Source organism: Myodes glareolus, chromosome 5, assembly GCF_982192425.1.
Source record: "Myodes glareolus chromosome 5, mMyoGla1.1, whole genome shotgun sequence".
NCBI classification, from domain to species: Eukaryota; Metazoa; Chordata; class Mammalia; order Rodentia; family Cricetidae; genus Myodes; species Myodes glareolus.
Genome location: NC_142030.1, coordinates 50,364,582 through 50,385,937, shown reverse-complemented (window position 1 = coordinate 50,385,937; position 21,356 = coordinate 50,364,582). Strand labels below are relative to the sequence as shown.

At 44.7% G+C, this 21,356-nt stretch overlaps 1 protein-coding gene across 13 annotated transcripts in view; it reads right to left on the bottom strand.

The window, feature by feature from the left end:
- Positions 1–6,307: 6,307 nt before the first annotated feature.
- The window catches only part of Cadps (calcium dependent secretion activator), a 433,680-nt gene continuing 418,631 nt past the window's right edge, over positions 6,308–21,356 (bottom strand). For all 13 annotated transcript variants that reach the window (XM_085687935.2, XM_085687936.2, XM_085687937.2 and 10 more), the window contains 2 exons: positions 10,840–10,944; positions 6,308–7,587 (listed from right to left, as the gene is read on the bottom strand). In XM_085687935.2, coding sequence (XP_085544061.1) covers positions 7,408–7,587; positions 10,840–10,944 — 285 coding nt within the window. In that variant the 3' untranslated portion in view covers positions 6,308–7,407. The remainder of the gene's footprint in view (positions 7,588–10,839; positions 10,945–21,356) is intronic.

The following is a 21,356-nucleotide window of genomic DNA, read 5'->3' as shown; positions in this document are numbered from 1 at the left end:
GCTCCTACCTCTATCCCAATGCTCCTACCTCCATTCCAATGTTTCTACATCCATCCCAATGCTTCTACCTCTATCCCAATGCTCCAACCTCTATCCCAATATTCCTACCTCAATTCCATGGCTCACACCTCCATTCCAGTGCTCCTACAGCAAGATAAGATGAGACAGGAGAATCCCTGCCACACACAGTGGTAAACAAACAACAAAGATGCCCTGTCTCAAACAAGGTAGAAGGTAAGAAGCCACATCAGAGATGGTCCTCTGACTTCCACACTCTTGCTGTAGGCCACACACATGTGCCCTCACTCACCAACATGAACACATACCATACATATATACATATCACATACCAGATAAAATCACAATACATTCGTTCTTTCATGGTCATGATCATACTTGGGTCTGATGTTCACTCGTTCAATTCAGCCAACATGTATTGATTGCCGACTGTATCCTATGCATCCGCCCAGCATACACAGTCCCTGACCTCAAGTAGTTGGCAGTCTAGCGGAGACAGACACATAAACAGACAACTGCAATCCTGCAGTTAGACTGTGATTGGCTCTGGGGTATTTCACAAATTCTTCAGTCACACATTTTCAAACAGTTTCTTGGGTCACTCCCACAGATGGCTCATTTCCTCCACTTTGTTTTGATCCATCATAATCTTATCCTAAATTTTCATTTTGCCTTACTTGGCTCCTGTCTCTTCTCTGACCAGAAAAAAATCTCCTTAAATGCAGTACACCCAGTAGCAAACTTATATGGACTGTCTATATAGGCAGACATACAGACACGTCTATAAAGACAAATGGAAAATGTGTTTCACAAACTAGATTTAGGATGATTAACATTTATATAAATCCGTGTCATATGTGTCAAATATATATCTAATATACTTGTTTATAATGTAGACATATCTGGGAGAATATCTGACCATCTGTTAGCAATGGCTACTTTAGGGAAAGAGGCTGGTGGGGATAAGATTGATTTTTTTTTTTGCTTCGTGTAATTCTGTTCTATTTGATCTCTCTCTCTCTCTCTCTCTCTCTCTCTCTCTCCCCCCTTCTTTCTGTGTGCACACGCATGTGTAGACCAGAGGACAGCTTCAAGTGTTGTATTCTCCAGTGCCATCCACCTAATTTTTAAAAAAAATTTTATTATAATATCATTTTTGTTATTGTGTTTTTGAAAGGGTCTCAAGTGTGTATATGTACGGTATGTATGTTCACATGTGTGGGTTTACATGTATGTGTGTGTGAGTGTATTTAGGACCACAACTGATGCTGGGAGTCTTCCTGGACCACTCTCCATATTATTCGTTGAGGCAAGGTCTTCAGTTGACCCTGAAACTCATCAGTACTGCTAGTCTGTCTCACCAGCTTGCTCTTCAGGTCCCCTGTCCATCTTGAGAACACTGAACTCCCCACCTGACATTTAAGTTGATCATGGGGATGAGACATTTAGTGTGCATTCTTGTGTGACAAGTGCTATAAGCACAATCTCCCCAGTCTCTGCCTTGTTCTCTGACGTAGGGTCTCACCGGCCTTCAACTCATGATGTAGGCTGAGTTGGCTGGTGTGCTTGGTAGTTTCGTGTGTCAACTTGACCCAAGCTAGAGTCATCAGAGAGGAAGGAGCCTCAGCTGAGGAAATGCCTCCATGAGATCCGGTTGTAAGGCATTTTCTCATTTAGCGATCAACAGGGGAGGTCCCAGTCCACGGTGGGTGACGCCGTCCCTAGGCTGCTGGTCCTATAAGAAAACTGGGCTGTGAAAACCCCAAGAAACAAGCCAGTAAGTATGGCTTCTGCATCAGCTCCTGCCTCTAGGATCCTGACCTATTTGAGTTCCTGTCCTGACTTTCTTCAGTGATGAAAAGCAATGTCGAAGTGCAAGCCCAAGAAACCCTTTCCTCCCCAACTTACTCTTTGGTCATGGTGTTTCATCGCAGTAATAGAAGCCCTAACTAAGACAGCTCCAAGTGAACTTCGGGTTTGACCTAGCTCCAGCTCTCACCTAACTTTTTTTCCCCTAATATGGGTGCTGGGAATGGACTTCAGATCCTTGTAAATACAAGGCAAGAACTTTACAGACTTTCCCCAGCCTTCTACTTCATAAATGTCAATGTGAAAAAACAAAACAAAACAAAACACTAGTTATCTGTTGCTTATGCAGACCAACACATCCAAACTATAGGATGCTAAACATCTTCCTCTCATACTTTAATCACATTGTCCCAACACAATCTCTCCCAAGACCCTGGGTAATTCTTTCCATGATGCAGGAGCCCCTAAAACAAGGAGCGTATTTTTAAAGCCATACATTTTCGGTAATTTCATATATGAACATAATGTGTTTAGACCATATCCGTCTTTCCATTCTCCCCCTCTAACTCTCCCCTGGAAGACATTGCCAACCTATATTCCATGTTTTCTTCCTTATCCTGTTTTTAGCCCCCCTTCTCGTTTCCTCCTCCGTCTTCCTCCTCTCTATAGGCTTCCTCTATAACCCATGGAGTTCACTTAATGCCTTATATATGTACATGGATGTAGGACCATCTATTGGAGCGTGGGAGACCTACCATGGACCAAACCACTGAAGAAAATGGACTCCCCCGTTAAGCAGTTATAGACTGCCATAAGCTCCTCAATCAAGGGCAGGGCCTTCCCAGTTCACATTGAAGTGTTGACTGGCCTGATCTTGTGTAAGTCTTAAACTTGCAGCCTTAGGTGTTATAAGGTCATAGGGCAATAGCCCTGCCATGTTCAGCAGACAACACTTCACAGCGGTCCACCTCTGGCTTTTGCAATCATTTTGTTCCTGCTTTTGTCCCTTGAGCCTTGTGGAGGAGGTGATGCAATATGATGTCCCACTTAGGGCTGAGAGCCTATTTCTTAATGCTTTAAGTAAACAGGTATTTTCTTAAATATGTGCTCTGGGAACCCAGGGGACTTCTGATCTTTGTAGAAGCCCAGCCTAGTGGCTTATTATACTACCTCCACTGTGCCGTGCCCTATCTGGTTCTCTCGAAGGGCTCTTCATGTTAAGTTATTCTGTGAGCCTCACTTTCCTTCTCCATCCTCTGAGTCTTGTACCATCTACTCAAGAGAGGCTTTCAAAGATTCACATCACCCAAGGATTCTAAGAGCAACCAAGACCTCTCCTCTCACCTGTATCCTTTCCTCCTTTGTTCAATAGTCTCTACTTAGGAGGACACTGGGGCTAGAGTGGGGAGTCTGGTACAAGCGGATCTCCCTGAAGTGGAGAAGGATGCTAAGAAATACGTTGGGGGGGGGATGTAATGAACCTAGTCAGGAGCAGCTGTGACGCGCCAGGGGAGAGCAGCCGAGGGCGAGGATTCACAACGTAGGTGACTTTGCAGACTTCCTTGGGAAAGTCCAATTGAGCTGAGAGTTGAGAGATGGGAAGAAACAGCACTGGGCGGGAGCCCAGGTGAGCAGAACCAGGTGCAGAGTGGAAGCGAGAGGTGGCAAATGTGGAACATTCCAGAGAGCAGCATGGCTACCATGAGCAGCTGGAGAGGTAGGCAAGAGTCACTGGACATGGCCTTGCGTGCTACATTAAGGAGTTTGAGATTCACTCTAAGAGAAAGGTTGGGAGCAACTGGGTGCCTTTAATTAGGAGAGGGCCCAGATGATTCTTGCCTTTTCAAAAGATTCCCCCGCTGAGGTTAGAGGAAATGGGGTAACAGGCCGAGGTGATTTTGGCAGTGAGCATGACCAGCGCGTGCTCACGATGCATGGATGCGTTGTTAAGCGAAGGGCTGTTTTTCTTATCCCCTTGACATCTCCTTTATCGCCACAGCCTTCAAGTAGTTCTAGAATTTTCATCTTCCCCATAAAGGGAAGGATCAAACGTACATTGCCTGAAAGAGGCTATCCAAATCACCAATACATGTACTCACAGGAAATCAATTCCATTTTTGTAACCTCGGAATTGCCATTGTAAACCACTAGCTCACTTAACAGAATGTCAAAGCTTTGAAGAGCGGTAATACTTAGCTTTGCCAAGGAGAAGGATAGGGATGTTGACACACAGTTGGTGAGGTTGGAATGTCACAAAAAGCTGGCAGCATCTCCCCAAAATAAGCATATCTTTGCTCTGTGGCCCAACAACTGCACCAGAGAACATGTAAAAGGGAGTTACAGCAGCAGTCTTTATAAGCCCCCAAGATGGAAAATGACATTGTGACCTGGATACATCCGTTGTGGCATATTCATAGATCAGTATGGCGCATAGCTGCCATGAAATGAACCACATTTATCTCAGCAATAGAATGACTACACGTGAGTGGACGTGTCCCGTGAGCGTGATTATGTAGACAGTTAGAATAGGAAAGTCTAAGCAAAGAAAACTAGCCCACAAATCACAATCCTAGAGAACCTAGACAACAATGAGGACCCTAAGAGAGACTTACATAGATCTAATCTACATGGGTAGTAGAAAAATACAAGTTCTCCTAAGTAAATTGGGAGCATGGGGATTTTGGGAGAGGGTAGCAGGGGAGGGAAGAGGCAGGGAGGGGAGCAGAGAAAGATGTAGGGCTCAACAAAAATCAATAATAAAAAACAAAGAATAGGAAGGTCTCTCTACACATTGGGAATGAGGATGGTGGTTGCTCTTGGCAAGTGAGAAGTAGAAGTTGACAAGGCTCATGGGCCAGGGGCTTGTCAGGGATGGTTAGCGGCTTTCTATTCCTGACTTTGTGTGTGTGTTGGGAATGAGTTCATCCTGGGGTAAAATACAGAGCTGCCTTTTAGGATTTCTTGTCTTCTGTATGTTTGTTCTAAAGGAAAAAGAGAAAGCTCAAGGTCCTGGAACTCTGGTCCTTGGTTTGTACTTCTGGCAGGGGTGACTTGAGGGTTGAACTTGGCTAAAGCTTTCTCTCTGATCTTTCTCGTGTGTCATTTTCTGTCCCACCGCCCACTTTCCTCACATTGCTACGCTGGGGGACACTAATTAACAGAGTTCTCATGCTAGGTGGCGAGGGGCTCTATTTGGAAGGAATCTTACTTCTCTTTTGACCTTGGCTGTGGAGGTGTAGTCTTTTCTAGTCTGGCGCTCTTCATGCCCGTTGGTTATACAACCTGCTCACACCATCCCTGCCCCAGGGACCCTGAACACTACCCCTGCAGCCCAAGTTTTAAACGCTAGGATGCTTCCTCTTTACTTGGCACATTTGAAAATTGTCTGTAATTCTTGCATGAAATATATGCTGTAGTTTTGCAGCACTGAGTCTAACAAAAACATTGTCTGAAATCATAGCCTTTCTATTCTGATTGACCTGTGTATCTTTGGGTAAATTAGCTAATCCTTTGTGCTTTTGTGGGGGTAGGTAGATGGGGGAATGCTGAGACAGGGTCTCATGCTGCCTAGAAGGACCTTAAGCTCAGTGTGTGGTTTAGGCTGGCTTTGAACTCCTGTTCTTCCTAATTCTAAATCCCAGTCGCTGGGATTAGATGTGTGACCTACCACACCTAGCTCCCATACCTTTGGGTCTTAACTTCTTCTTCTGTAGTGAGGATCACGGCAGGGCTTGCCCCATCCTTGCTCAGAGCCTTAAGTAAGGCAACTGATGGATGACTCAGAGCTTGGAAGAGTTGATCAATAGAGTTCCTGCATACCCACCAAGAGCAGGAAGGACTTGCTCCTGCAGACCTGAGGAGGTAAATAGTGAGCATGCCCTCAGGAGAGCTGCTTCGCTGAGAACAACTGGCAACCATTCTGCCCTGCCCTCTGAAAAGCATTCCCACCACATCTTAGCCCCATAGAGAGGTTAACCTAGTTTGTGACAGACACAAACGAAGCAAGCAAAGGGACACATTTAATTTCTTTCCTCCCCAGGTGATTATACAGTTGACAGGAGCCAGGGAGCGAGAAGAATACTCCATGTCTTAGAGAATCTTGAAAAAAATGCTTTAACAAATATATAAGAATCATATATAATTGGCACACACTTTGTTTGAATGCAAACACTGCTGTTAAAGTGGTGCTTAAAAACAGTTTGTTGGCCTTCCCTCCGTACAGGAGAAACATTCCTCTTGTTTACACCACTCGCTCGCTCAGCAAACCCTTATTTATCCTATGATGCAAGCATAATCTGCCCAACATCAGATCCCGAGTTAGTGGAGTGTGAATTAGTGGAATTCTGGGCAGCCTCTCAGCAGCCCACACCAACAGTGTCAAGACCGCTCTCGAGAGTCACCTCTGCCCTGGCCTCTCCCTGCTTCCTCTGCTTCAGTGGGGCTTTCAAAGGAGACGGAAGAAGGTGGGCTCCAACACACATTCTTAGGACATTTGAATAATTATTTATTGAGAAGCCACAGTCTCCCACACTTTACAACTGTAGGCTTTTTATATAAGGCAAAAAGCAAGATGGATCCACTATTTTCCACAGAAAGAAACAGGTCTACAGCGGACCCCAGGGTCGCTCAGTTACTGACCAAAGTGCAATGTACATGACAGATATAAAAAACAGTGTGGAACAAAATAATTGAAGTTATGGTTACAGTCTACTGGAGGAAATATCCATATCTTATTATAAATACATTTATAGTCTAGGGTTGTCATTTCAATAGGCTTTTTTTGTTTTGTGTGTTTTTTTTTACATATACAGTTATTGAAACAGAAAAGCAAAATGTAACATTTACTAGGATAAACTTGGACAGAAGACAGTTGGTCTGAACTTTGCTTGATGCTAAGTCCCGATCAGATGCCCCCCTTGCCATGACAGTTAAAATAATTAATCCACTGATATGTAACTTTTTTTTTGGTGGGGGAAACTACGTGGATAAATGCAGAGCTGGGTTAACCAGGACACAAGGGGTCCATTGCTTTCAGTTTTAGGGGATGAGAAAAGCTTAAGTTGGCTGTTGGAACCATGCCATTTTTTTTCCATCCCATAAGCAAGAACAAAACTGAAACCCAAATCAAGCAGTTCTAGGTGTTTAAATTAATTTATTCATATACCCACTTAAATACCTGGTACCCACATACATGAAACAGAGGCATGGAAATGCCCAGCATGATAGCTCCCACGGCCACTTCCCATCAGTGCATACGTAGTACAGGGTGAAGCATTTTGTTCTGCTAACAACAGGGACACATCTAGCAGCTGAACTATGTATCCTCTCCATGGACAGGGTTTAAGAATGGTGTTCCATATTGCTTGTAAACATATAGACATGGAAACCAGGAAACCATGGATCTGAAGGTGGTCATTTGTTAATCTTGGTACCACGTAGCTAAAATGGTAAGTATCTTGGTAAACATCTCATGGGGATGGTAGTTGACAGAAAATTCCCTAATGGAGTTAACTAACAGACTAAGGACATGCATTGATTACAGGACTCCACCCCAGGGGACTCTTCGAATCGGAGAATGGTCTAGTCATCTTCTTCATCTTCTTCATCGCTGTCCTTCATGCTGATGCCCTGTAAGCCCCCACCCTCGCTCACTGACGCTGTAGCTTCCTCCACAGTGAGGCGGTTTCGGATGGTCTCATAGGTCTTGCTGTTTAAGGTAGAATCCAGGACGCCTTGCAATCGGAAATCTCTATAGGTTTTCTACAGGGAGAAAAGATAAAGTGGTGAGGGAGATCTCATCACCAAGGCGAGGAGCGAGAGGGTGCAAAGCAGGCACAAGGGTAAGAGTCATGACTTTAGTTAGGCGTCACTTTTCATGAATTGGAAAAAGTAAAGTCATTCCGTTCAGCTTTTACTTGGACTGAGAACCGAGACTCAACTGAACGACAGAAAACGAGAAACCGTGACAGGATAAACTCTATTAGATGAGACAAAGCAAAGAACATAAGCTTGTGTTTATTCAGATCCACAAAGGGAAATGTTTCCTAGCAGTTTCCCCCTCCCTCAGTCTGGTTCCTTCCCTTAGGTTATTATAACAATGTGATCGGCAGTATAAGGGGCTCGAACATATACATAATAAAGGTGGCAACTGATTATGGCATTTTGTGATTTCTGTTGCAGTCTGGCCCTTGGAGATTTTGCCTGTTATAATTGCATGAGCTACGTCCCTCTCTCTCATTCACAAGACAGACATATGCATCTTGGTATATGAAACCTATCACGGGCAGCCACAGTGATGGGCAAGATGGAGCGCTAATGCCTCATCAATATGTTGCAGGCGTGTGACTCATGCCTCATCTCCCTGGGAAAGATCTGTATCCATTTTGTTCACAACTTTATGTTCTCAGGGAAGAAATCTGGCTCCTTTTCAAGAACAATGGTTGGTGTTGCTGTACTACAAGCTCCTTTGTTCCTTAATACAATTCCTCTCGGATTTCCTTAGGTATCCCAAGGACCGTTTCCCAGGACTCCTTTGGTGTTAATTGAACATGACCAGAAGCGTCTGACTGCTATCTAGTTTATATACATACATACATATATATTAAAAAGTGGTTTCTTTTTAACTACACGTTTTCTTATTACACTGCAGAAAATTCCAGCTACTAATTCTCTCCTTCGTTTATATCTGTTCCTGCAGAAAACTTGAGACAGGGTCAAGAGGGAGAGTGGTAATATATTCCAATATGACTCCCATGTTATTTGTGTCTTTAATAGCATGTCTAGGGCAACTATGGTTCCAATAATCCCAAGGTCAACACACATTTTCGGTCACAGGTTGTACTGACTACAGAGTTAATCAGTAAGGGCAGGTCGGTTCTGGGAAGCCCCAGTCATGTGACGTTATGGGCAGGATGACCACATGCCCCTTTGTGGCTGATTTATTCGCCACACCTTCTCTCTCTTTATAAGTCACCTGGTCTAGATATCGTTCCAAAGCCATCTTATGGCGCTAGGGAAATTCTCCCGAGAAGACAGGAACAGTTAGGTAGCTTTTCATGTGATGGGATGGATAGGAGACTGATTAGATGTTAGGTTCAGGGCAGATTAAGTAGCCAAATGACTTACTATGCCTTCTGAACTTTTCAGTTAGCTGTTCTGTGGTCACTTAAAATAACATAATTGTTGCCAGACTATGGCAGGAAAAGCAGAGGTTAAAACGCTCGAGTAGTCTCTTCTTCATTCAAATTCCAGAGCAGTGTGCATCCTACTTAGCTGCTAACTGCCTAATGGGAGAAATGATAGCTATTTAGATCTGAATCCTTCACTTGCTAATATTAAGGAGCTCACCTTTACCTAGCGATGGGTGGACGAACACACGCTTTCTGGATGAGGAATGGATGGATGGATGAAAGGACTCTGTCTTTATAGGCAGGAAAGAGGTCGAGGACCCTTGGAAATTTGAGAAGGAACACTCTGTCTGGGTGTGTCCCTGAACTGGAGGTGAGAGATTCTGTCTCAGTCTCCTTGTTAAGTAAAAATTCTGGAGAAAGTAAGAGATTCCTATCCAGTGACATTTCTGTGTTCCTCTGTAGTTCATGACTGTGTATATGTTTGTTTTTGGCAGATGGCAAAAATTAAGCCTCCTTTCTGGCATATTATTATCTTAATAAAATACTGCTAATTTTTGACAAGGATTTGGAAATATCAGTTTGGGGAAGATAATTGGAAAATCCTCAATCATGGTATTTTCTTTTCATGTCTACCTAATCAGGTAAGGGTCAAATAGAAATTGTCTTCTATACTCTATACTATACACACAGAGACAAAAGAAAAAAAAAAGAAAGAAAGAAAAATAGTTAGACCAAGGAAAGGAACTCAGAGGATCTGACGAAGCTTAGTGAACTTGCCTTGAGGAACTGACTTCAAAAAATTGAGAAAATTAAGCTGAGGACACCATTCAAGTGCATATATTTCTTTTGCAACAGCTGCAGTTACATCCTGACTGCAACCTTCTCCAGGGCGGAGGCTTTGCGAGATGCAAGGCAGATGATAATAATTCCTTAATTACACACAATGGAACTGTAATTGGGCTTTAGTCAGCACTGAGGTGGAAGAGCACCTTCAGGGGGGATGGGGTTAATCTGAAGGAGACCAAGAAGCAGGGCAGGGGAAAATTTTTTGGCAAACTGCTAAGAAAATTCAGCTACGTTTATTACTAAAATATTTTAATGGAGATTTTTGCGCATTGAATAGGAGTTTTGCATACAAATTTTTTTTAAAAAAAAAACCTTCTATGGTGAAGCACCGAATGGAAACTGAAATGATCAAAAAACGTATTTACCCCCTTCTGTGATCTTATTATTTCATGTAAACCGCTTCGATTTCACGCTGAAATAATTATCATTAGTCCATGGCACACACAGAAGAACAGGGGAGCAGAGCCACTTCCAGGGTGCGTTATCTCACCCTCGTGATCCTGTACGCTTGATTGTGTGCGCGCATTGTCAGAGAAACCACTCCAATTAACTATGAGAACAATATTGATTTGCATTCCGATAAAGATCACAGAACACATTTAGAAATCGCTGGGGGTAAATATTTCCACTAAATTAATTGTGGCAGAATTTTATTTAATGAAACCCTAAAAGAAATTGGTAATTTATGCGATTCACATAATGGTGCCCAAAGCAAGCTTTTAAAGGTGCCATGCCACTGCCAGGACGCCAGAGTCTCGGTGACATTTTGTGTATGGCAAATATATGCAATATTTTTTTCTATATAGACAATGATATGAATGCCCACTCCCCACCCCCTTTTTTGAACGAAGCTGCCTTTGATGTCTCAGTGAGAAATTTAGCATGCGCCACACAGGAACTCCGTAGGCCTTCCCTGCATGCAATGCTGTCTGTTGTGTATATACACAGGTACTATCTGGGCAGGGGAGTCCTGCAGCCCGCCAGTGAAGTGCCTTGCAGCCAGCTGCTGGCAAAGAAGGCGGCTTCGCTCTTTTACCTTCACCATCCTAATGAGTGTTTTCAGCTGGTAAATGTGAAGCTGTAGGTCCATCCGGTCGGTCAGCCAGGTGCAGATGACATTCATGGAGCTGTTGTACCATTGCTGAAAGAGAGACAAAAGTTCTCCAGGCAACACGTCATGGAGGGGCGACAGCACAGGGAGGGAACGGGTCACATCTGCGCACCTGCTCTGCTCCAGAGGGAACAAGATGGTTAAACAGAATCGGAAGGCACAGGAGACCATGACTATCAAGTCACACGACTGAGGTGCTGGTTCAGTCTAGATCAGGGCAGTGTGGACTGGGGATTGAACCTGGGACCTTTCGACTACACACAGCACATCTATGGCGCATTCCTGAAGACTGTCTCTGGTGCTCTTGGCTCTCTTCTGAATTGGTCCATTTCACTCAGGAGCGATTAAGGCTTTGCTCATTTCCCAATGCCATTGTCTCCAGGGGCAGAAGAGGGACAGGGGTGCCCTGACTGGCACTTACCTTCGGAAACGGCCCCAGCATGTGCAATTCTGAGAACCAGGTGGGAAGCCTGGGAAATTGAGGGGTGGGTATTTACCACCATTCGCCTGACTGGGGCATTCATAATCTGGACAGCAAACGAGGATTTCTCTTTAAGGGCCAAACTGTTCTGGGCAGTGTTTATGTGCCCTGCATTAGCTGCGCAATCTGTTTTAATCCTAGCACAAAAAAATTATGGAATATGAGAAGGAAAAAAAAACCTCTCTACAAATGAGCTCATTTCAAGCTGTTGAAATCATACTTCCCCTTATGGGGGTTAAATTTTGCTTCTTGTCTGTGAAAAATGCTCGAAGCTGTGTCACTTGAGACTGCCACCCCTGTGGTGCAGGAAGTCTCTGGTGCAGTATAATTTTGCAGTACAGCTCATATATTCATAAATCTCACTCAGAGACATATGAACAGTGTTATGAAGTGTCAGGAGGAAAAAAAAATCTAATCTTTTAAACTTCACCAGGTTTCATTACGCTCCACTGCGTATACCAAACAATTTACAAATAAAATGAAAAGGTGTGGATGGACCTATAGATTTATTTATCCGATGTCTACATGGACGGGGCACCGAAGAAAAGAGAGGAGTCAGGGAACTGAGGCGATGCACACACTCACGCTAGCCCGTGCGCGCGCACACACACACAGACACACACACACATCGCACACCAGTGGGGATTCGAAAAGCATAAATAAAAACATGTTTCTGATGGTAACTCCACCCTTTCTCACCTACAGATCATCCAAAATCAGTTTATGCCCAACACTCACAGCTTTTCTGAAGCCTTGTTTCTGACTTAATTTCTTTAAAAAAAATTAATTTGGGGTTTTACTTGCAAGGTAGAACTGCCAAGTCTCACCTTGCGAGAAACTACAGCGCAGTCGCAGCCATGGCGTGCAGAAGCCCTCTTTGCATCTCTCCTATCTAGGCTCGGTCCCCACCGGAGCCAAGTGTGGCTCTCTTTGGAGCCTAGCTGCAACAGGGACCAAGCTACCCCGATGAGGGGAGGCAGCGCAGCCGCCTCACAGCCAGCTCCTGCTCTTTTAAAGATCACGAGGAGAAACTGTCAGTTGTGGGAACCGTCTGTCCCTCCCCAGGGAGCAGGAGGCTGGGGGTGGGGGTTTCCTGTTGAGATGGGCAGTTCACTCTCTGGGAGAGCCTGTGATCGTTAGGGGTCAAGCCGCTTCAGGCATGGACAGGTTTTCCCCTCTAGGGGTGAGAACATTTTTTTTTTTTTCTGAAACTTTTTTTAGGGAGGGGTAGTGGTGGTTGTGTGTGGAGGGTGTTTTGGCACCTCCTGTTTCGGGATTCTGCTGCTTTTGCTGCTACTACATCTGGGTTTATTAGGAGGCTCTGGGGACAGGAGAAGCCTTGGATCATAGGTGAGCATGCGGCTTCATGATGTGTGGCCAACTAGGGGCTCTCCTGGGTTTACCTAGGCCTTAAATTTAAATTTTCTTACTGTATCTGGCATGCACTCCACTTTATCCAGGAATAATTTCTCCTTATGTTTGTTCTCCCAGGGGGTTGGAAGGTGACCTTCAAGAAGTTCATGGGACTGCATGGCCAAACCTACATGCTCATAACCTTGGGATGGATTTTGCCTGGGACACAAAAGAGGACTGTGGCACTCTGGCTTCTAGGCAGAGGTGGCATTTTGCTTTGGCTGTGACAACAGGCAAACCAGTGCTGGCTTCCATCACTGCCAGCAAGCCTGGTGCAAGATGCCTTTTTCTCTTTACTGAGAGACGCGCCACCTTTCAGGGAAAAAAAAAATATAGCACCCCCCCTTCCTTTTTACATAGGCACTTCTCACTCTTGAAAATGGCTTTTAAATAGCACAATACATAAATAAAAATTAAAAATACAAATTAAAAGGTAGACTGCTGTCAACAGCCTTGCACTGCCAGAGAAGGCCAGGGAGGGAGGGGGGAAGTGCACACAGGAGAGAGAGAGATCAAGGCAACTGAGCACATTGCCACCCCAGGAGCAAGAACGCCCTGGAACATCCGTGCCTCTCCTGAATCGCACATCTAGCAGGAGAAGTGTAAAGTATGGATGGTGCCCCATTGGCTACACACTCAAAGAGGCAAAAGGGAGAAAGTGAGTCCTTTCCAAACCTTATGCTCAGCAGAGGGAATCGGAGGCGCTTTAAGATGCCATGCAGCCAGTACTAACTCGGTTTTCCAGCAAGGGCGTCGAAAGGCATTTAGATGTTGGAGAAAGAAGTAGGCATTGCCTTCTAGAACTTTACAGTGTTAGAGGTGACAGCCATCTTCACAGTATCCATTGGAAAAGAGGAAACAAAGGCCCAGAGAGGGTTAGCGACTTATTCAAGAACACACAGGAAGTGTTCTGGATACAGGCGTGTGCTGGACAGCAGAACCAATCTGTGATCCCTCTCCCCAACTCTCTAACTGGGGGTAACCCATGGGTTACTAGAAGCAGGCCCCAGAGGAAGGCTTCCCACAGAACCACGACTGTCTCCATTTCCCAGCGCCTAACCAGAACGCATGGCAGCTCTTTGGGGAGTCACGTTCACTGTGTTTGATGTCAACGCTAAGGCGGCAGATTTGTTATGATTCTTCGAAAGAGGGAATTCCTAAAACAGCTGAAGTTCTCCCCATTTTTTGTGCTGTCTTTCTCAGACAGGTCTCTTCTGGAGCTATTTCAACACCTGAGCATGCAATGTTTGGTAACATGTGCTTTCGCTCCGAGATAGGAGAAGCAGGAGCCGACAACACTCGTTGGATAGTTTAAATATAGTCATGATTTGCTCGCCGTTAGTTTAGGGCTACTGATCTGAAACTTCTGAACAAGGCAACTTTTAAGAACACACCACGGAAGTGGAACTGCCAGCGGACTGGGCTCTTTTAACTATACCCCTGGTGGTCATTCTGGGAATGCTGGAACATAAAGAAGGCACATCTCACTAACCTAGGGCTTCAGAGTCCCTGGAGGGTTGAATAACTGCTGCTGAATCTAAGGTTGTGTTTAGAAAGTTGCTAGAAGGCCAGGGAACACCGCTTGCCTTCTCTCCCTTCTTCTTTCCTTTTACCACCAAGCTACATCCTCAACCTCTTTTTGGTTTGAACTGTTTTTATTTTGAGACAGGGTCTCACTAAACTGACCAGGCTGATCTTCAACTCAGTCCATAGCTCAGGCAGGCTCTGAACTTGTAATCTTGCATCTGGCTTCTGAGAAACCAGGACCACATACCTGTACCACCCAGCTTGGCCCTTTCTCTCCCCCAACTGTCTTTTGTATCATCACCACTCAGCGTGGTTCTGTTAAACCTTAAAATCTCAGGCACAAGGGATCATCCCACTTCAGCCTCTCAAATGCTGGACTGCAGGTATGCGTACTGGTACTACCCAGCTTCCTTGCTTTCTAGTAGGCGGTATTTAAGAGTGTTGGTCCTTATACACATCAGAGCTTGTGACTTTTGCCCTCAGAGAATCAGGTTTCCGATGGAAATGGGGATTCATTTGCCTTTTATAAGACTCTTTTGATGAACAAACCAAAGAAAGCTGGTGAAGGCCTCATGCCCGCACTTACTATACAGAGAAGCTGGCATTACCGTCATCACGGCCTTTGCCCCAGCCCTCGCCACCACCAACCATTATTATCCCGCATCTCTTACTGCTTTATCTCTGCCTCTCAATCTAAACGATAACAAATACCGAGGTAGGCGGGTAGGTATCTGGGAAAGCCATGTGGTGGAAGAAATGGCTCCCACGGGGAGATCCCGCAATTGTGCACACGAGTCTCGAAGAGACACAGGGGTAGCTCTTAGCAATGGATTCCATTTAAACTCAGGAAACTACCTTGGGTTCACAAAGAGCATTTTAAGCTAATGTTGATTTCTATCGAAGCGCTGGGTTAAAATGGCCCTCCGAATGAGCGACTTTCCAAACCTTTCAGTAGCAGCCTATTTGGTCACGTGTTAGCTGAATAGCCTCAAACACACTGCTCCACTCTGTGACTTCCAGCCTTCTGTTGGGGCCGACGCCAGCACCAACCTCATAAGGCTGCTGTGAGCATTAGGAGCTGAGTTTTATATAGGTGCCTACCAGCCCGAGTGCCTCACAAGAAGCATTCAAAGAAACAGCTTTCATTCACAGAGTCTAGCACAAAGTTATGGTCTTGATCTGTTTCTAGCAGAAACTTGGTCAGTGATACTCAGATTTCTGAGGTCACATAGTCTGCTCTCAAGCACACTGACTTCTGGAGGGCAACTCTAACTAACCTTCAGCCTGTACCGCTATAATATGGTTTGTTATGACCAGGACCAGGGTGAGGCAGTGGAGAACATCATGAGAGACCAGGACCACACACAAACATCACTGAAAACTCTGATATTCATCAAGGATTTTTGGACCTCAATTTTAATTTTTTTGACTGTCTCAAATATTAAAATGTAATTTTAAAATTTAACACTTGTACAAATTGAAAAATATAAGTTAAAAAATTAAAGCCAGCGATAGTTGGATCCCCCCTCACTAAACTCGGCGATGAAGAAATGACTCCTGAATCTCTGTCTAGGCCTCTCCTTCGGTTTCGCTGCTGGCTGGCTGGAAGCCTCATGCCCTGGAAACCTGAAGTGTTGATAGGTAAGACAAATAATTAACGCCTGACAAGGTAGGGCTGCCAGAAACTGGGCTCCACTCAGAGATGGCTAACCTCAGTGAGCAGCTCAGCCTGGCGCCGGAGCGCTGTCTGATGAGGTTCTGTTTTCTGCCACTATTAACTACCACTCAGATTTTTTATTTGGAGACAGAGTCTCCTCATATACCTCTGGCGGTCCTGAACTTGCTAGATCAGGCTAGCCTCTTTTTTTCCGCAGCCATCCTCCTGCCTTTGCCCCCTGATACTGGGATACTGGTAAGGAAGTACCACCATGCCCGGCTGTAAGTCCTAATTGTGGTCCCAGCACTTTGGAATTAATCTGATGTCCTCTACAGACTTTGTCGTTAGGGATACATTGGTTTCTGGAATGAGCCACATGTCACAGATGAGCGGCAGCTGAAGCTGGGCACAGAGGCCGAAAGAGTGTTTACATATTCACATAATGCAAAAATCAGTTACCTCAACTGATAGAAACGCCTTAACAGACCAGATGATTCTCTGACTTAGAGATACTTTAGTGCCCGTTCTCCCAAAAGTACTGTTTCGTGCAGAATAATGACACACCACCCTAGGCATGCAATAGATAGTCCCAGGTGCCTGCACAGAGTTAGGTAAAACAATCAACTCTTCATAGAGCACTGATCTTTACATATGTTTTGTGTACAGATCCTACATAAAACATACTACAAGCATGATACAGTTTAATTGTTGAATTAAACAACTATAAAGAGCTCCAATTTCTATATTTTAAAAAGGGACATACATACTAGTACGTATGCATACTATTAAGCACTGAGGTGGTTTGAAGTTTTTTTTTGCTTTGTATTCTTTTGGTTTTTCTAACCACCAAATCAATGGGGTGTGTTTTATTCAATTCCATTGTGTTAAGAAGGCAAGGACTGGCTCCACACAATCAGGGTTGGTTTTAGGTGTCTCAAGGCCAGTCTGCTCAGTCCTGAAGCTCGCTCAGAAGTGTGCAGCTAGGGCCATGCTGCTCAGCCTGTTTCTACTGAAGCCCAGGCTTGTCTCTGAGTGCTAAAGAAGGCTCATCTGATGAGCTTATAAAGTGGTTACACAGATAATGGGGACCTGGAGATATTGCCGTGGAAATCTCCTCAATGACATGAAAGAATTGGTGGACAGACCACCACTGCTCACAGAAGAAGTGACTTGAAAAGGCTGGGTGCGATGAACGATACCGTTTCTTAGCCAGAACGAACATAGCTTCCTTTCCCCCAGTATAGGTTGAGATACATTGGTAATTCCACGCTTGCTGGTGGGAGAAGTTTTGCACCAGGGAAGTTTGTTTCCAAGGGGAAGACGTATGTCTTGAATGTCCCTGTTTTATAGATGGAAAGGTTTTAACACTGACCAAACATTCGGCCTGGAGAGGACTTATCCTAAACTACAGAATCTTCAGTGAAAAGAGAGAACGAAACAGCAGAACTTTAGTCCATCGGATGGACTTCATTCCTTCCCATGAACTCTAAGGCGTCAGCAGGAAGCTTGAGAGGGGAGCCCCTGTCAGCAAAGAAGTTCCAAACCCAGGAAAACCAGCCCAGTTTAAAGCCAAGCTCTGTGGTTGCAGTCTAGGCAGGCCCTGAACTGGTCCTTCTGCTCAGCTTCCCAAGCAGCTGGAGTTAGAGGAACACACGACTAGGTCCAGCTTGTTTTTCTCTCTGAGGGACATTTTACTGACGTATCTATCCTCTGCTTACTGCAGTGCCTGACTTTTATTAAAACGCATGCACACATGTGTTCATACAGATGCATGTGCTACCCCGTGCCATAGGTGAGGATAATGCTTAGCTCAGTATCATACAAAGTAAGCCAGAGAAATGATAGTATTTGGCCCAGGATTAATATCCACATCTTCCCATATTTTCTTTGAATAAAATACTTGTGATATGGTCAAATATATCCAGTATATTCCCAGTCTCAGTGATAAGCATGGCTTTTGAGTGTGACCTCATTTCTTTAAGCATGTACGTCCTTTGAAATTGGTCCACTTGAAGCAAAGCAAATGATGAGAGGCCAGGGAGCTCATAGCTGATTTGCCAGCAGGATGGTAGTTAAATTTTCTCCACTCATTTTACCCTAAAGATGAAGGGAGGGAAACTCCGAAATAAAGTGGTTCAGGAGCCAGGAAGCCATGGAGAACACTCTCAAGTCTGCAAGGCCGCTCAACCTGGTGGCTAACGGGATACACTGTACTCTCCCCTTTGGAACATGGCAAACTCACATTCATGTCTCCGTACTTCAGTCTCCTCGCCCAGGAAACAGAGACACAATAAAGCCTACTGAGTGCTGTGCAGTTAGTGTAGGCAGAGCGTTTTCAACAGTTCTAGGTACAGCCGAGGCTTGAGTTGTTTGTTTGTACATGAGCCAAGCTGTCCCACTGTGCTTCACACAGAGGACACCGAATCACCCTGAGCAGAAGCTGTTCCGAGCTGCTCTCTAGACAGCTTTCATTATCCTGGGAATGCCTGAGCAAATAGGTCATGTGCCAACCGACCTGTGCCTTTAGACTGAAGAGGCGCAGGGAATGCTGGGGGTTTTGAGCCTTTATCTGGAAAGTACCGTTCTCCAGCCAGGTGCAAGGGAAACCTGCTCAGCACCTCATGGGTGGAAGGAACGACATTTTCTGTTGGCAGGGAGTCCAAAAGGAAGATGATAGCTGGCCACACCCCTGTGATTAAGCTCTTCACTGTGGTTTTTTTTTTGAGACAAAAGTGAGTTATTATTAGTTAGAACAACAGTAAAAAAAAAAAAATCCCATAGCCTTTCAAAATGGCTGTATTGAAATACTGTAATGAAATATTTTACACTGAGGTTTCGATGCATAGTTATTCCTTGCAATTTGGGTAATTTAAGAACCTGTGAAACGTATCATCCAGGCTTTCTTTAAATTCTACCAAAGGCCCCATGGCTTTGTTAAGTCACAGTCCAGTGGGCTGCTCAGGTCAAGCACTCCCAGGGATTGGGTGTTTATTCAGCGTCCTGATCAAAGATTCAAGGGTCTGAGAGAGAAACCTGGCTTGTGCAAGCCTTCTCTGCCGAGTGGGCAGAACACGAAAAGACTGCACGGAGTTCATAGCAAGTTTTTGGATTTGTCAAAGCTCCCCAAAAACTAAATCAACACATTCTAAAAGGGCATATCTTCCAAATGCTTGAAGGAGTGGGACACTGTTGAAGGATGCAATCTTTTGCCTCACTTGAGTGTTGCTATAATTCAGGATCCAATCCTTCCCAACAACTGCTCTCAGAATGGGTATTTCCCAGCCATGGCTTCGGGACGCTTGGCTAAAAGCATCAAGCTATAATCAGATACCCAAGTTAGAGGTTACAGACCAGCAGAATGACCTTAGATGCTCAGTGTCCTCTGTAACTGAAGGTGGGCTGTGGTTTCCACTTGACACTCCTGCAATTCTTCGGATGCATAAAAACCTACCTCAGGAGGCCCTTATAATGATTATGGAGGCGCTTTGAGATAGCTGCGTCCTCACAGGACACTGCTGTGGGGCTCCGAGAGAAGGCTAACTGACTGACTGCAATCAGAGCTGAGGGGGAGCTAGTTCCTTGCTTGCTATCAGTCTCTTCCCACGAGGAAGGAGTCCTCTATGCAGAAGAAACAATTCTCTAAAAACATATACTGCTACTGACTTTGTCTAAAGAACTTGTGTATGAAGTTTTGAAGTTGAGAGCAATCTCATTTTAACTCCCCTTAAAGGCATCTGTGTGATTATCTTTTAATATTATGTTTCTTACAACAAGTGGCTATTTATTGTTGACCAAATTTCAAATCTTTAAACCCGAGGCAGAGAGAAATAGCCTACCATAAGGAATTCGTTAGCATCGGCGTTACAGTTGAATGATCAGAATGAGGAGTGAGTCCAAATTTGCACTCCTGACTTAATTCACTGTTGCCTTCCAACTCGTCAGACTCATCAATATTAGTTGTTTAGGGAAGGGCAGGAGGAGAGGGGGAGAGTCTGGAATAATCCTTTCTGAAAGCAACAGGGCAGGAGAAGAGTTCAAAGCTCTGGTTACATGGGTGATGTCTGTCTCAGGAAGACATGTGTGTGTGTGTGTGTGTGTGTGTGTGTGTGTGTATGTGTGGATGCACATGCTAATATTTGGTTAACCTGTTGGCAGATTCAGTAAACTATATAAGCTAGTCAACACCAGAGGGTTAATGATTTTGTTGCTGCTAAATCAACCATAATGTATGAAACACAACATGTCAGAACACCCCCTTTTTATCTGCCCCTTCTCAGTAAGGTGGATGGGTGGACGTCTGTGAGGAGATGGGATTCCTCTGAAATTAGGTTTTATTTCCTAATAAACATGATATTGCTGGACATAATTTGTCACCTTTGAATCAGAAAATGAAGTCAAGCATCAACTCACAGATATGTCCTTAAAGACGGAAACACCTACGATGAGAGAGTGAAGGCTCTAAATGTAATTTTCAATCGCAGATACTTCTTCAGCTGTAATGCAAATACCACTCTTCCACCCTTTCTGCAAGCTGGGTAAATGCTATTATAGATAGACAGCCCAGCAAATACACTCTGGGGAGTGATGTAACAAGACAGCCAGGTCTCAAAGAGACGTTTGAGCTCCTGGGATGGAGATGGCTTCATTCACAATAGCCCAGAGATAGAAGCAATCCTCTGTTGGTCAGAGGAGGCAAGGAACCCAAACACAGTTAATTCCTACAGCCTTGAAAAAGAGGGGAATCCTGTCTTATGCCACAGATGGATGCACCCTTAGGACATTATGCAGAGTAAAACAAATCAGAACTAGTCACAAAAGCCACTGGATGGTTTCGCTTATAGGAGGGAGATAGAGTAGTTAAGTTCATAGAAACAGGAGGCAGGGTGGTAGTTGGCAGGGGCTGAAGGAAGTAACAGTGGGGAGGGGTTGTAGTACACACAGAGTTCTAGCTAGGAAAGATGAAGTGAGTGCTAGGGATTGGTTTCAAAGTACCAAATTCACTTAGCGATGCGGAACTGTACTTGGTGGAGCTCAAAACACTTGGAACGGCACATTTTGCATTATGTAAGTTTACTTTTAACACACACACACACACACACACACACACACACACACACGGGAAATAAAAATCACTTCTCATACCACAAAGAAAATTTTGCTTTATGTAATGTACACATTCTTTATAAAAATTGTATGTGTTCATGTGTGCGAGTGTGTGTGGTGTATGTGCACATGTGTGTGGAGTGTGCATGTGTGCATGCATGTGTGCGCACGCACGCGCCATGCATGTGTGTGTGTGTGTGTGTGTGTGCATGCGCCATGTATGTGTGGGTGTGTGCACGGGTGCACGCACGGGTGCACTTG